The sequence below is a fragment of the Pelobates fuscus genome, chromosome 1 (genome assembly GCF_036172605.1).
Source record: "Pelobates fuscus isolate aPelFus1 chromosome 1, aPelFus1.pri, whole genome shotgun sequence".
Taxonomy (NCBI): domain Eukaryota; kingdom Metazoa; phylum Chordata; class Amphibia; order Anura; family Pelobatidae; genus Pelobates; species Pelobates fuscus.
In genome coordinates this window covers 1,957,409-1,973,972 of record NC_086317.1, presented here as the reverse complement: position 1 = coordinate 1,973,972, position 16,564 = coordinate 1,957,409, and the positions used below count along the sequence as shown (strand labels likewise).

Below are 16,564 nucleotides of genomic sequence, written 5' to 3'. Positions count from 1 at the left end.
TCACATATCCCCAGATAGCTGGGATCTGCACGCACAAAACTACCGAATAGCGCGCATTTCCTACTCACACAGTACAATTGCCATGGAGCTAAAGTCTTTCCCATAGTCTTTCATTATATGAATAGGCTCCATGGTATGGCTATCTGGGGTATCACATTCCCATAAAGTCTGGTCCATAGTCCAAAGGCAAGAGGCGGGCAATCAGCCCCCTCCAAGGACACGTGGCGAGGTCGGTTTCGCCACAATATGAATTCCACTATATATATTTATATCCTTTTATTGAGTACTGATAAATGTGTTAATTTAAATATAACTTCTTTTCTCTCTTATTGGAGACAGTATGTTTCAAACTATATTGCTATAAACTACTACTCCCAACAATCACCGCAAGCCACGTTACGCCATTTCCTGGCGACGTACGCGACTACTGGCAAAAACAGCAACATCCGAACTACATTACCCATCACCCCGTGCGGGCCGCGCGTCACTTCCGGTTGACGTACGCGACACGCCGGAAACAGGAAAAGTGCACACACCGGACTACAACTGGAGTATTAACAAGCTTTATAAGCTCTTGGACAGACCCCCAAAGATATTGATACTTCTGAAGAAGCCCTTATTCGGGCGAAACGCGTAAAGTACTGTGGGAGATTGGATGTTGGACTTTTATTTATATTTTAATAACACATATTTGTAATAAAGTTACAGTTTTTTCCTATTTTTCTCCTTGGTCCATTTCTGTTCCTGGTGCACTTTGGATCCTGTTTATATCCCTTGGTGGGGATTATACCACCACTAGCTTTCATCACCAGACCAAGTCATTGCTCTGGAAATCGTAAGTAGGATACATACTTCTTATATTACTACTATACCAGTGATGGCGAACCTTTTTGAGCCCGAGTGCCCAAACCGCAATACATGCCAACTATTTTTTCCTTAAAGTGCCAACGCGGCAATTGCGTGTGTGTGTGTGGGGGGGTGCGTGTGTGTGTGGGGGGGTGCGTGTGTGTGTGTGTGTTGTATGTGTGTGAGATGGGTGCTGTGCGTGGGGTAGGGGTGCTGTATGTGTGTGTGAGAGGGGTGCTGTGGGGGGTAGGGGTACTGCTGGGGGGGTAGGGGTACTGCTGGGGGGGTAGGGGTACTGTGTGGGGGGTTAGAGGATACTGCTGGCGGGGTATGGGTACTGCTGGCGGGGTATGGGTACTGCTGTGGGGGGTAGGGATACTGTGTGTGGGGGGGTAGGGGATACTGCTGGCGGGGTATGGGTACTGCTGTGGGGGGTAGGGATACTGTGTGTGGGGGGGTAGGGGTGCTGTGGGGGGGTAGGGGTACTGTGTGTGGGGGGGTAGGGGTGCTGTGTGTGGGGGGGTAGGGGTACTTCTGGGGGGGTAGGGGTACTGCTGGGGGGATGGTAAGGGTGCTGGGGGGGTAGGGGTACTGTTGTGGGGGGATAGGGGTACTGTTGTGGGGGAGTAGGGGTACTGCTGGGGTGGTAGGGGTACTGCTGGGGGGGTAGGGGTACTGCTGGGGGTTAGAGGTACTGCTGGGGGGGTGGGGTGGTGCTGTGGGGGTAGGGGTGGAGCTGGGGGGGTAGGGGTGGTGCTGGGGGGGTAAGGGTACTTCTGGGGGGGGGGGGGGTAGGGGTGCTGTGTGTCAGTATCCCTCCCCCCTCCCTCCTTCTTACCTTTAATGAAGTGGGGGGGGGGGACACAGCCATCCCTGGTGGTCCGGTGGTGGTACCGTCATCCCTGGTGGTCTGGTGGTGGCAGGCAGTGCTTCCGTGTCGGGAGGCAGGGGGAGGGATCTGTGAAGCAGCTCCCCTGTCCTCCCGCGCGATGCTGCGTGGAGCGTTGCCATGGTAACGCTCGGCAACGCTCCACACAGCATCGCGCGGGAGGACAGGGGAGCTGCTTCACAGATCCCTCCCCCTGCCTCCCGACACGGAAGCAGAGTAGGCGCCTGCCGTTTCGGGCAGACAGGTGCCTACTCTGCAGTGATGGCGGACCTGTGGCCGCGTGCCCACAGAGAGGGCACGTGTGCCATAGGTTCGCCATCACTGTACTATACCATTGGATTTTATTTGTGTTTTTTTACGCATGGTCGTGGAGCTTTGGATACTACACTCCATCATCATATCCTAAGACGGGGATTATACCGTCCAGGCACTATACGGCAGAGCTCTCAGTAGCTCTGCAAAGTGTGAGTTAGCCCTTTTACTGGTTTTCCATATATTTTATACATTTATTTTATTTTATATTGACATATTGCACTATCTGTTCTTTATTTTTTATTTCCCTCAAGGTTTATATCCACTAACATACTGTTGGGATACTCTATATGTATGTATATATTATTTAATATTTTCTAATCCTCTGTGGCGCGGTCTACCACTCTGTTTTTGCACTTTCTGGTTATTAGCAGGTTGGGAAGTCCTGCTGGTTCACTGCTGCCGTTTATTTGTACTATTTTAGTGAGCGCCTATTACCTGCTTTTTCTATTCTACAGGGATAGTAATACCTAGTTCCTATACTGCTAAGGGACCTCTATACCTTCAGCTAACAATGGTCCCTTACAGGGATAGGAACTAGACGTCTCACAGTGAGAAATCTAGTTCCTATCCGGCAAAAGGACAGTGTGCGTTGGAAGTGTTTCTCTCTCGATGCAGTGTGCGTTGGAAGTGATTCTCTCTCTCGCTGCAGTGTGCGTTGGAAGTGATTCTCTCTCTCGATGCAGTGCGCGTTGGAAGTGATTCTCTCTCGATGCAGTGTGCGTTGGAAGTGATTCTCTCTCTCGCTGCAGTGTGCGTTGGAAGTGATTCTCTCTCTCGATGCAGTGCGCGTTGGAAGTGATTCTCTCTCGATGCAGTGTGCGTTGGAAGTGATTCTCTCTCTCGCTGCAGTGTGCGTTGGAAGTGATTCTCACTCGATGCAGTGTGCGTTGGAAGTGATTCTCTCTCTCGCTGCAGTGTGCGTTGGAAGTGATTCTCTCTCTCGATGCAGTGCGCGTTGGAAGTGATTCTCTCTCGATGCAGTGTGCGTTGGAAGTGATTCTCTCTCGATGCAGTGTGCGTTGGAAGTGATTCTCTCTCGATGCAGTGTGCGTTGGAGGTGGGGGTCTCTCGATGCAGTGTGCGTTGGAAGTGATTCTCTCTCGATGCAGTGTGCGTTGGAAGTGATTCTCTCTCGATGCAGTGCGCGTTGGAAGTGTTTCTCTCTCGTTGCAGTGTGCGTTGGAAGTGTTTCTCTCTCTCGCTGCAGTGCGCGTTGGAAGTGATTCTCTCTCTCGTTGCAGTGTGCGTTGGAAGTGATTCTCTCTCGCTGCAGTGTGCGTTGGAAGTGATTCTCTCTCGATGCAGTGTGCGTTGGAAGTGATTCTCTCTCGATGCAGTGTGCGTTGGAAGTGATTCTCTCTCGATGCAGTGTGCGTTGGAAGTGATTCTCTCTCGATGCAGTGTGCGTTGGAGGTGGGGGTCTCTCGATGCAGTGTGCGTTGGAAGTGATTATCTCTCGATGCAGTGTGCGTTGGAAGTGATTCTCTCTCGATGCAGTGTGCGTTGGAAGTGATTCTCTCTCGATGCAGTGTGCGTTGGAAGTGATTCTCTCTCGATGCAGTGTGCGTTGGAGGTGGGGGTCTCTCGATGCAGTGTGCGTTGGAAGTGATTCTCTCTCGATGCAGTGTGCGTTGGAGGTGGGGGTCTCTCGATGCAGTGTGCGTTGGAAGTGATTCTCTCTCGATGCAGTGTGCGTTGGAGGTGGGGGTCTCTCGATGCAGTGTGCGTTGGAGGTGGGGGTCTCTCGATGCAGTGTGCGTTGGAAGTGATTCTCTCTCGATGCAGTGTGCGTTGGAAGTGATTCTCTCTCGATGCAGTGTGCGTTGGAGGTGGGGGTCTCTCGATGCAGTGTGCGTTGGAGGTGGGGGTCTCTCGATGCAGTGTGCGTTGGAGGTGGGCGCTCGATGCAGTGTGCGTTGGAGGTGGGGGTCTCTCGATGCAGTGTGCGTTGGAGGTGGGGGTCTCTCGATGCAGTGTGCGTTGGAAGTGTTTCTGTCACGACACTCCTTAGTCGACATGCCCTCGTGCAGTACTCGCACTCACCACTGTTTCTGTTTGGCACTGTTTCTCATTTCCTTTCGTTAGGCACTACACCTGGCCCTTGTTTAGCACCTATATATTCTGGTTTCTCCCCTCACTCCCTGTCAGATCATTATCCTCTATCCTTGACCCTGTACCTGCTGTTTCCTGGTTCCCGTGATTCTGGCTCCTTGCTCCTGTCTCCTGTGTCTTGTTTCCTGAGTATCCTGTGTTCCCTTATCCGGTGTTCCGATGTCCTTATGGTCCTGTGTCCTGTGCCTCCTGTTCCAGTGTTCGCCTGCAGTGTTCCTGTCTAGACTCCTTCTCCAGTGATTCTGACCTTGCTGCATTATTTCTGTGTGGCCTGCTTAGGACTTTGCCCCTTGATGTTCATTTTGTACTTGGTGGCTGCACTAACCTGACTAAGCCTTTACCTTTGCCTAGGACTATCGTGGACTCTGCCTGCTCTATTGTATATATTGGGTTATTGTATATATTTATATATATATCTATATCCTTTTGGTTTGCCTTAATACATTTTCTTTATTACTCCATTTATCGTGTCCTAGAATTATTTCTCTGCTAAGTTGGTTCCCACACTTAAAGGGACAGTGCTGTTGCAGGGCAGCACCCCTTCATGTCCTTACAGAATGATCTGACCACTTGGAACCGGCAGAGTATAATGTCTAGGATCACAATGAAGAACCTTGTTGGTATTCACGCTGATTCACAGCAAGAGTGTGCTCTCATTGAGACTTGTTGTAATCAGTTAGGAAAAATTCAGCGGCAGATTGGAAAGGCCTCTAATTTATGCTTATCTATTATCGATGTCTCCTGTCAAATCCAGAAATCTGTATTATGTGGATTTATCTATGAACTTCAAACTTTTCACAAAAACATATGTGATTCATTGCTTTTTCAGTTACCTAATTGCGATATATGGTTGAGAGAGCCTCCTGTGATAAGTAGGGTGTATACACTTATCCGTATGTCTCTTAAAGAGATATCCCATAAAAAATCTTTATCATATTTGCAGAGACAAGTGAGAGTAATGCACAATAATCTTGTTGCCTTGTTACCTGAAGTGCAATTTATTATTGATCTTGTACAAGAGAAGAATCTAAATGAGACCAGGCTTGTTCTAAACCCACAGCCTGAAGAAGACTCTACAGTTCTTCAAGTTACATGCTCTGGTAGAACAATTTCTCTGCTGCAAGAGGAAACCCCAACTACCAAGCTTGTACCTGAACCAAGCGCCGAAGATTATTCTAATCAGCCGCTTAACCAAACGCCAAAGGAAGGGAGTGAAACCGAACAAGGAGGTACCTGTTCCCATGATGAAGGAAGCTCCTTCTATGACATTTCAGTTACCATGATGTCTATCACTCCACCTAAACTCCAGCAAGTATTAAATGAAGACTTGCCTTCAGTTGAAAGTCTATCTACGACAAATAAAGAACTATCTCAAGCTGAGTTCACAAGGGAAGAAGAGAATGATTTCATTAACCAGGTATCTCTAGCCGCTACAGAAAAATGTCAATTTGAGAGAGAGTCGTCTCTGCTTCGGTTAGCCCCGTGCTCGGAGAAATTTGGGGAACCATTCCTTGATGCATATCTGCGGTCTGTGGAGGAAGGCTCGCAGAATGTTCTTGATCCTGTACCTATTAATTTAGGGGATTCTCCTTGTTTGGTTCCAGTGGTACCTACCCAAGATTACGCAGAGACTGTTCTCCCTTCGACTGAAGTTGCATCGCAGTCTTTGTTCCGAGGATCCCACAAGCCAGAAACCAAGTCAGACCCAGGACTTCTGAGTGATGAACCTGTTACTAGCAATAGTCCCAGATCTAGTGGGTTAACACATTTGTCGGTCACTGGTATGGAGTGTTTCTTATCTTATGTGCCTTTACCTTCTGTTTCTGTGTCTGCCCTTCTATTGCTAAATGTTACTCTACAGTCCTTGCTTTTGTATGTTTCTATTCTGCCTCGTTGGTTTCTCCCATGGGATTGTCCACCTCTCATTCCTCCTAAGCCTCCTCCTTGTTTTCCTCTACTGGTTGGGTGGCCCTGATTTTCTTCTGTCACCCGTGGGGGATCTTTGGGTTTTGGAGCGCCGGGAGTCGCTCCTTAAGGGGGGGGGGTACTGTCACGACACTCCTTAGTCGACATGCCCTCGTGCAGTACTCGCACTCACCACTGTTTCTGTTTGGCACTGTTTCTCATTTCCTTTCGTTAGGCACTACACCTGGCCCTTGTTTAGCACCTATATATTCTGGTTTCTCCCCTCACTCCCTGTCAGATCATTATCCTCTATCCTTGACCCTGTACCTGCTGTTTCCTAGTTCCCGTGATTCTGGCTCCTTGCTCCTGTCTCCTGTGTCTTGTTTCCTGTGTATCCTGTGTTTCCTGATCCGGTGTTCCGATGTCCTTATGGTCCTGAGTATCCTGTGTCTCCTGTTCCAGTGTTCGCCTGCAGTGTTCCTGTCTAGACTCCTTCTCCAGTGATTCTGACCTTGCTGCATTATTTCTGTGTGGCCTGCTTAGGACTTTGCCCCTTGATGTTCATTTTGTACTTGGTGGCTGCACTAACCTGACTAAGCCTTTACCTTTGCCTAGGACTATCATGGACTCTGCCTGCTCTATTGTATATATTGGGTTATTGTATATATTTATATATATATCTATATCCTTTTGGTTTGCCTTAATACATTTTCTTTATTACTCCATTTATCGTGTCCTAGAATTATTTCTCTGCTAAGTTGGTTCCCACACTTAAAGGGACAGTGCTGTTGCAGGGCAGCACCCCTTCATGTCATGACAGTTTCTCTCTCGCTGCAGTGTGCGTTGGAGGTGGGGGTCTCTCGCTGCAGTGTGCGTTGGAGGTGGGGGTCTCTCGATGCAGTGTGCGTTGGAGGTGGGGGTCTCTCGATGCAGTGTGCGTTGGAGGTGGGGGTCTCTCGATGCAGTGTGCGTTGGAAGTGATTCTCTCTCGATGCAGTGTGCGTTGGAAGTGATTCTCTCTCGATGCAGTGTGCGTTGGAGGTGGGGGTCTCTCGATGCAGTGTGCGTTGGAGGTGGGGGTCTCTCGATGCAGTGTGCGTTGGAGGTGGGGGTCTCTCGATGCAGTGTGCGTTGGAGGTGGGGGTCTCTCGATGCAGTGTGCGTTGGAGGTGGGGGTCTCTCGATGCAGTGTGCGTTGGAGGTGGGGGTCTCTCGATGCAGTGTGCGTTGGAGGTGGGGGTCTCTCGATGTAGTGTGCGTTGGAGGTGGGGGTCTCTCGATGCAGTGTGCCTTAGAATTGGTCTACAGCAGGGAAAGGCAAGCTTAGACAATACAGGTGTTGTGGATTACATCTCCCTTGATGCTTTGCCAGCATTATAGCTGTAAGTGCATTAAGTTTTTGGTTTATACTCATATCCATTCTACTTATAGCCTCGCCATTAGCCTATAGAAAACAGCATGGTTTAACATATGTTCACTAAGCACTTATGAAAGGCCGTTATGAAAGGCTACCCATCCCAACTATTTTAGTTTTTTACGCAGATAGTCACTGTGGCTATTTTGGGGAACCCCCAGGCGCTGCATGAATATGGCTCCAAACCTTGGGCTTAGCCCTGAATTCGAGCCACTGGGCACAGCTGCTAAAAGATTCAGTGCACCTCCCTCTGATCATTACAGATCCTGTGGATAACAAATCACTCACACACATTGTGAAAATCATTTTATTTAGCATTTCTAATGGACAATTTACAGTGTGCCACTGAAGAAGTCAAGCCTTTTATCCATGAGTTGTCTTCATCTCGCTTCACAGACCACAAAAAAAAACACATACTGCAATAACAGGACAGATAACCCTGGTGAGGGGCCCCACTGTGCTTTCCAGGGTCAGCAGATATTGGCTCTTCTGGCAAAGGAAACCATGCATCTTCAGCACATCCAGCTCGGTCTAGAGGCTGCTTCGAAGAGACAAGGACAATTTGGCACAGACACAGGAGTATCCATGTAGCACTTTGTGCATCGTGCTCCCTGGATGGGGCTCTCGAGACCCGGAAAAGGAGTCTATTTGTGCATTACCCAGTGGATAGTTTTGGGGAATAGACCTGGGATTTTGTTAGTCTCAGGGTGACTGATTGACCTGAGATTAGTTCCCGGAGCCAGTTCACTGCCAGCTCTATAACACTGTAGCTGCTACAATAAGCTCTGGGTTCTCTATATCCTTCCTGCTTTGGACCATTCGCAATTCCAGCTGAGAGTAGGAGGGTCTCACTCCAGGACCAGCAAGGGCTATGAAACAAGAAAGAGACTCAGAAAGATATTGCACACATTTCATTAACAAACACTATATGATCTTCCTATTGATCCAAAATAAACCCCTTCCTTCAACCAACAAGTGCCTCTATCTGTCTGAATAAAAAAACATGTGCCCCCCTTAAATGTCAGCCTGGGAACTCACCTCGGGCGCTTGAAATGGTTCTTTGAAGGACATGATGCATGGCAGACACAGTCTTCTCACAGGCTAGCTGAAAATACACCATAAGACAATACATCAGATACAAGTGAAAGGAAGGATATGGGGGGGAAGAGAGTTTAGTATAACGTGGATTAGCACTTCGTCATTAGATAAATATTATCATCACTTAAATCATAGGATACATGGATTACAGAGATGATAGAGGACATTTAGGAAACAGAGGAAGATATAGGTAGGGTGGTATGGCAAGACAAAGACAGGGAGAGAGTGAAGGACAATGTGGCATGCATGAAGAAAGGAGAGGGACAATGTGAAATGCACGAGGAGAGGGTGAAGGACAATATAATGTGCATGAGATGACAGTGAAAATAAATGTGAAAATCACAAGGAGATGTCAAGGGCAAAGTGACATGCACAAGGAGAGGAAGGGCAAAGTGACATGCACGGGAATAAGGTGAAGGACAACGTGCAATGAAAAAAGTATGGTTTGGACGAAGGACAACGTGCAATGAAAAAAGTATGGTTTGGACGAAGGACAACGTGCAATGAAAAAAGTATGGTTTGGACGAAGGACAACGTGCAATGAAAAAAGTATGGTTTGGACGAAGGACAACGTGCAATGAAAAAAGTATGGTTTGGACGAAGGACAACGTGCAATGAAAAAAGTATGGTTTGGACGAAGGACAACGTGCAATTAAAAAAGTATGGTTTGGACGAAGGACAACGTGCAATTAAAAAAGTATGGTTTGGACGAAGGACAACGTGGAATGGACAGGGAAGGTTTGGACGAAGGACAACGTGGAATGGACAGGGAAGGTTTGGACGAAGGACAACGTGGAATGGACAGGGAAGGTTTGGACGAAGGACAACGTGGAATGGACAGGGAAGGTTTGGACGAAGGACAACGTGGAATGGACAGGGAAGGTTTGGACGAAGGACAACGTGGAATGGACAGGGAAGGTTTGGACGAAGGACAACGTGGAATGGACAGGGAAGGTTTGGACGAAGGACAACGTGGAATGGACAGGGAAGGTTTGGACGAAGGACAACGTGGAATGGACAGGGAAGGTTTGGACGAAGGACAACGTGGAATGGACAGGGAAGGTTTGGACGAAGGACAACGTGGAATGGACAGGGAAGGTTTGGACGAAGGACAACGTGGAATGGACAGGGAAGGTTTGGACGAAGGACAACGTGGAATGGACAGGGAAGGTTTGGACGAAGGACAACGTGGAATGGACAGGGAAGGTTTGGACGAAGGACAACGTGGAATGGACAGGGAAGGTTTGGACGAAGGACAACGTGGAATGGACAGGGAAGGTTTGGACGAAGGACAACGTGGAATGGACAGGGAAGGTTTGGACGAAGGACAACGTGGAATGGACAGGGAAGGTTTGGACGAAGGACAACGTGGAATGGACAGGGAAGGTTTGGACGAAGGACAACGTGGAATGGACAGGGAAGGTTTTGGACGAAGGACAATGTGGAATGGACAGGGAAGGTTTGGACGAAGGACAACGTGGAATGGACAGGGAAGGTTTGGACGAAGGACAACGTGGAATGGACAGGGAAGGTTTGGACGAAGGACAACGTGGAATGGACAGGGAAGGTTTGGACGAAGGACAACGTGGAATGGACAGGGAAGGTTTGGACGAAGGACAACGTGGAATGGACAGGGAAGGTTTGGACGAAGGACAACGTGGAATGGACAGGGAAGGTTTGGACGAAGGACAACGTGGAATGGACAGGGAAGGTTTGGACGAAGGACAACGTGGAATGGACAGGGAAGGTTTGGACGAAGGACAACGTGGAATGGACAGGGAAGGTTTTGGACGAAGGACAATGTGGAATGGACAGGGAAGGTTTGGACGAAGGACAACGTGGAATGGACAGGGAAGGTTTGGACGAAGGACAACGTGGAATGGACAGGGAAGGTTTAGATGAAGGACTATGTGGAATGGACAGGGAAGGTTTAATTGAAGGTCTTTGTGGAATGGACAGGAAAGGTTTAGTTAAAGGATAATATAGAACAGGGATGAACGACAATGTGGTATAGAGAGGTTTGGATGAAGGATAATGGCAGGGACAAAGGGGAAATAAAGAAAGGGCAATACATTTACATAGAGTTAACTAGTAGGAAGTAGTTGAAACTAAACTAACCTTTAACCTAGGTTAAAGTACTTGGTTATAAAAGTTTAGCCTACTCTTATCAGGAATTCTGTTATATTCTGTTAAAAAGTAACTGTACCCGTTCTTTTATATACAAAATATATTCCTTGCTCCTGGGGTCACCTTGAAATTATTGGGATGGTGGTGTGTCCAAGCTAGAAGCATTGAGGCAAAGAGATCTCCAGTTCCAACAAAAACTGCGTCCACACGTGGTAAATCCAGGCAGATCCTCTGTGTTTCCACACGTCCATCTGTCCCCACTGTATGAAGAGTTAGAGAAAGGATAATAAGAGAGAGATAGATTCTGGGGTGTATGAGGTCTCGTCCATTCCATGCAAGGAATCAGGAGATGCTAGTTGACAATTATAGAAAGTGGAAATTTTGACCAATGGCCTAGAAGGTTAAAGGATAGTACTAACTGTGGCCCAGAGAGCTGCAGGAATCCTAACAGGAGAACAAAGAGAATTAAGGAAAAGTATTCCACGGGGCCAAGAGAGCTGGGGGAGAGGGGCCACAGTATCATGAGAGAGGTAATGACTATCCACACAAGGAATTAGAAACAGTATGTAGGAGTGAAAAGATTGCAATATGCACTCTGTCTGCAGGGTGTGAAAAGAGGTTGCATGTACAAGCGTGTGCTGGTGCAACCATCACAGCCTATTCTTCCAGTGGGTCCTTACCCCGTCTTTGGCTTCCCAGAGTAACAAGATATTCTGCTCCTCGTGGCGATGGAAGATCTGAGCTGGTGATGACTACAGTATTTGGTCCAAGAGAGTGCAGCAAATCCATAACCTGGCAGTGATGGAAGACGCAGCGGGTTAGTGACTGCATAAGGCTGAAGATGTACATGTAGGAAGGGAGACAGACAATACAGCTCTGGTGGCCAGTAGATTCCAAGAATTAAGGACAAACATTCAGGGGAGTCATGGTAGGATAGGCAGCTGCCAGAGAAGAGATTCAGGAAGAGTTGAGAAAGCCACAAAGAGTAAGAGAAAAACAGTCTATGGGGAAAACTTTGCTATGTATGTCATTCCAATCCAAGGAAAATAAAAGGTGCAGAGATCTTAATGTCCCACAGCACTTAATCATAGGTTAAATCAAAACAATAATCAATCTTCAAAAGGAAAAACAAAGCCTGTTAAAAAGGCAACCAACATGTACACATGCTTAATACTGATGTCCCATGAAACTATATGGTGTGAAAGACAAACACTCATTATATACACCGTATAACAGTCTCATGTAACATAATAACATAGCAAGAAAAAAATACTATATGGAAGAAGCAAAAGTAGGAAAACTGTGCCAATCAACCAAAAGCTAAGGCAGCTCTGTCACATCTGGTCTTCATGAAACACTATATAAATCCATAGATAGAAGCAGGACTCGCTCTGTTTATACACTATATAAATCCATAGATAGAAGCAGGGCTCGCTCTGTTTATACACTATATAAATCCATAGATAGAAGCAGGGCTCGCTCTGTTTATACACTATATAAATCCATAGATAGAAGCAGGACTCGCTCTGTTTATACACTATATAAATCCATAGATAGAAGCAGGGCTCGCTCTGTTTATACACTATATAAATCCATAGATAGAAGCAGGACTCGCTCTGTTTATACACTATATAAACCCATAGATAGAAGCAGGGCTCGCTCTGTTTATACACTATATAAATCCATAGATAGAAGCAGGACTCGCTCTGTTTATACACTATATAAATCCATAGATAGATAGAAGCAGGGCTCGCCCAGTTTATACACTATATAAATCCATAGATAGAAGCAGGGCTCGCTCTGTTTATACACTATATAAATCCATAGATAGAAGCAGGACTCGCTCTGTTTATACACTATATAAATCCATAGATAGATAGAAGCAGGGCTCGCCCAGTTTATACACTATATAAATCCATAGATAGAAGCAGGGCTCGCTCTGTTTATACACTATATAAATCCATAGATAGAAGCAGGACTCGCTCTGTTTATACACTATATAAATCCATAGATAGAAGCCGGGCTCGCTCTGTTCATACACTATATAAATCCATAGATAGATAGAAGCAGGACTCGCTCTGTTTATACACTATATAAATCCATAGATAGAAGCAGGGCTCGCTCTGTTTATACACTATATAAATCCATAGATAGAAGCAGGGCTCGCTCTGTTTATACACTATATAAATCCATAGATAGAAGCAGGGCTCGTTCTGTTTATACACTATATAAATCCATAGATAGATAGAAGCAGGGCTCACTCTGTTTATACACTATATAAATCCATAGATTGATAGAAGCAGGGCTCGCTCTGTTTATACACTATATAAATCCATAGATAGATAGAAGCAGGACTCGCTCTGTTTATACACTATATAAATCCATAGATAGAAGCAGGGCTCGCTCTGTTTATACACTATATAAATCCATAGATAGAAGCAGGACTCGCTCTGTTTATACACTATATAAATCCATAGATAGATAGAAGCAGGGCTCGCCCAGTTTATACACTATATAAATCCATAGATAGAAGCAGGGCTCGCTCTGTTTATACACTATATAAATCCATAGATAGAAGCAGGACTCGCTCTGTTTATACACTATATAAATCCATAGATAGAAGCCGGGCTCGCTCTGTTCATACACTATATAAATCCATAGATAGATAGAAGCAGGACTCGCTCTGTTTATACACTATATAAATCCATAGATAGAAGCAGGGCTCGCTCTGTTTATACACTATATAAATCCATAGATAGAAGCAGGGCTCGCTCTGTTTATACACTATATAAATCCATAGATAGAAGCAGGGCTCGTTCTGTTTATACACTATATAAATCCATAGATAGATAGAAGCAGGGCTCACTCTGTTTATACACTATATAAATCCATAGATAGAAGCAGGGCTCGCTCTGTTTATACACTATATAAATCCATTGATAGAAGCAGGGCTCGCTCTGTTTATACACTATATAAATCCATAGATAGAAGCAGGGCTCGCTCTGTTTATACACTATATAAATCCATAGATAGATAGAAGCAGGGCTCGCTCTGTTTATACACTATATGAATCCATAGATAGATAGAAGCAGGGCTCGCTCTGTTTATACACTATATAAATCCATAGATAGATAGAAGCAGGGCTCGCTCTGTTTATACACTATATAAATCCATAGATAGATAGAAGCAGGACTCTCTCTGTTTATACACTATATAAATCCATAGATAGATAGAAGCAGGGCTCGCTCTGTTTATACACTATATAAATCCATAGATAGATAGAAGCAGGGCTCGCTCTGTTTATACACTATATAAATCCATAGATAGAAGCAGGACTCGCTCTGTTTACACACTATATAAATCCATAGATAGATAAAACCAGGGCTCGCTCTGTTTATACACTATATAAATCCATAGATAGATAGAAGCAGGGCTCGCTCTGTTTATACACTATGTAAATCCATAGATAGATAGTAGCAGGGCTCGCTCTGTTTATACACTATATAAATCCATAGATAGAAGCAGGACTCGCTCTGTTTATACGCTATATAAATCCATAGATAGATAGAAGCAGGGCTCGCTCTGTTTATACACTATATAAATCCATAGATAGAACCAGGGCTCGCTCTGTTTATACACTATATAAATCCATAGATAGATAGAAGCAGGGCTCGCTCTGTTTATACACTATATAAATCCATAGATAGAAGCAGGGCTCGTTCTGTTTATACACTATATAAATCCATAGATAGATAGAAGCAGGGCTCACTCTGTTTATACACTATATAAATCCATAGATAGAAGCAGGGCTCGCTCTGTTTATACACTATATAAATCCATAGATAGAAGCAGGGCTCGCTCTGTTTATACACTATATAAATCCATAGATAGAAGCAGGGCTCGCTCTGTTTATACACTATATAAATCCATAGATAGATAGAAGCAGGGCTCGCTCTGTTTATACACTATATGAATCCATAGATAGATAGAAGCAGGGCTCGCTCTGTTTATACACTATATAAATCCATAGATAGAAGCAGGGCGCGCTCTGTTTATACACTATATAAATCCATAGATAGATAGAAGCAGGGCTCGCTCTGTTTATACACTATATAAATCCATAGATAGATAGAAGCAGGACTCGCTCTGTTTATACACTATATAAATCCATAGATAGATAGAAGCAGGGCTCGCTCTGTTTATACACTATATAAATCCATAGATAGATAGAAGCAGGGCTCGCTCTGTTTATACACTATATAAATCCATAGATAGAAGCAGGACTCGCTCTGTTTACACACTATATAAATCCATAGATAGATAAAACCAGGGCTCGCTCTGTTTATACACTATATAAATCCATAGATAGATAGAAGCAGGGCTCGCTCTGTTTATACACTATATAAATCCATAGATAGATAGTAGCAGGGCTCGCTCTGTTTATACACTATATAAATCCATAGATAGATAGAACCAGGGCTCGCTCTGTTTATACACTATATAAATCCATAGATAGATAGAAGCAGGGCTCGCTCTGTTTATACACTATATAAATCCATAGATAGATAGAAGCAGGACTCGCTCTGTTTATACACTATATAAATCCATAGATAGATAGAAGCAGGACTCGCTCTGTTCATACACTATATAAATCCATAGATAGATAGAAGCAGGGCTTGCTCTGTTTATACACTATATAAATCCATAGATAGAAGCAGGACTCGCTCTGTTTATACACTATATAAATCCATAGCTAGATAGAAGCAGGACTCGCTCTGTTTATACACTATATAAATCCATAGCTAGATAGAAGCAGGGCTCGCTCTGTTTATACACTATATAAATCCATAGATAGAAGCAGGGCTCGCTCTGTTTATACACTATGTAATCCATAGATAGAAGCAGGGCTCGCTCTGTTTATACACTACATAAATCCATAGATAGATAGAAGCAGGGCTCGCTCTGTTTATACACTATATAAATCAATAGATAGAAGCAGGACTCGCTCTGTTTACACACTATATAAATCCATAGATAGATAGATAGAAGCAGGGCTCGCTCTGTTTATACACTATATAAATCCATACATAGATAGAAGCAGGGCTCGCTCTGTTTATACACTATATAAATCCATAGATAGATAGAAGCAGGACTCGCTCTGTTTATACACTATATAAATCCATAGATAGATAGATAGAAGCAGGACTCGCTCTGTTTATACACTATATAAATTCATAGCTAGATAGAAGCAGGGCTCGCTCTGTTTATACACTATATAAATCCATACATAGATAGAAGCAGGGCTCGCTCTGTTTATACACTATATAAATCCATAGATAGATAGAAGCAGGACTCGCTCTGTTTATACACTATATAAATCCATAGATAGATAGAAGCAGGGCTCGCTCTGTTTATAAACTATATAAATCCATAGATAGATAGAAGCAGGACTCGCTCTGTTTATACACTATATAAATCCATAGATAGAAGCAGGGCTCGCTCTGTTTATACACTATATAAATCCATAGATAGATAGAAGCAGGGCTCGCTCTGTTTATACACTATATAAATCCATAGATAGATAGAAGCAGGGCTCGCTCTGTTTATACACTATATAAATCCATAGATAGAAGCAGGGCTCGCTCTGTTTATACACTACATAAATCCATAGATAGATAGAAGCAGGGCTCGCTCTGTTTATACACTATATAAATCCATAGATAGAAGCAGGGCTCGCTCTGTTTATACACTATATAAATCCATAGATAGAAGCAGGGCTGACGCTGTTTATACACTATATAAATCCATAGATAGAAGCAGGGCTCGCTCTGTTTATACACTATATAAATCCATAGATA

At 44.8% G+C, this 16,564-nt stretch overlaps 1 protein-coding gene across 1 annotated transcript in view; it reads right to left on the bottom strand.

Annotated features, from left to right (window-relative positions):
- Positions 1–7,774: 7,774 nt before the first annotated feature.
- Positions 7,775–16,564, bottom strand: part of PDXK (pyridoxal kinase) — a 47,857-nt gene continuing 39,067 nt past the window's right edge. The window contains exons 8-11 of the mRNA XM_063445717.1: positions 11,387–11,498; positions 10,830–10,966; positions 8,520–8,586; positions 7,775–8,350 (exon numbers count right to left, since the gene is read on the bottom strand). Of these exons, the coding sequence (XP_063301787.1) occupies positions 8,238–8,350; positions 8,520–8,586; positions 10,830–10,966; positions 11,387–11,498 (429 nt within the window). The 3' untranslated portion in view covers positions 7,775–8,237. The remainder of the gene's footprint in view (positions 8,351–8,519; positions 8,587–10,829; positions 10,967–11,386; positions 11,499–16,564) is intronic.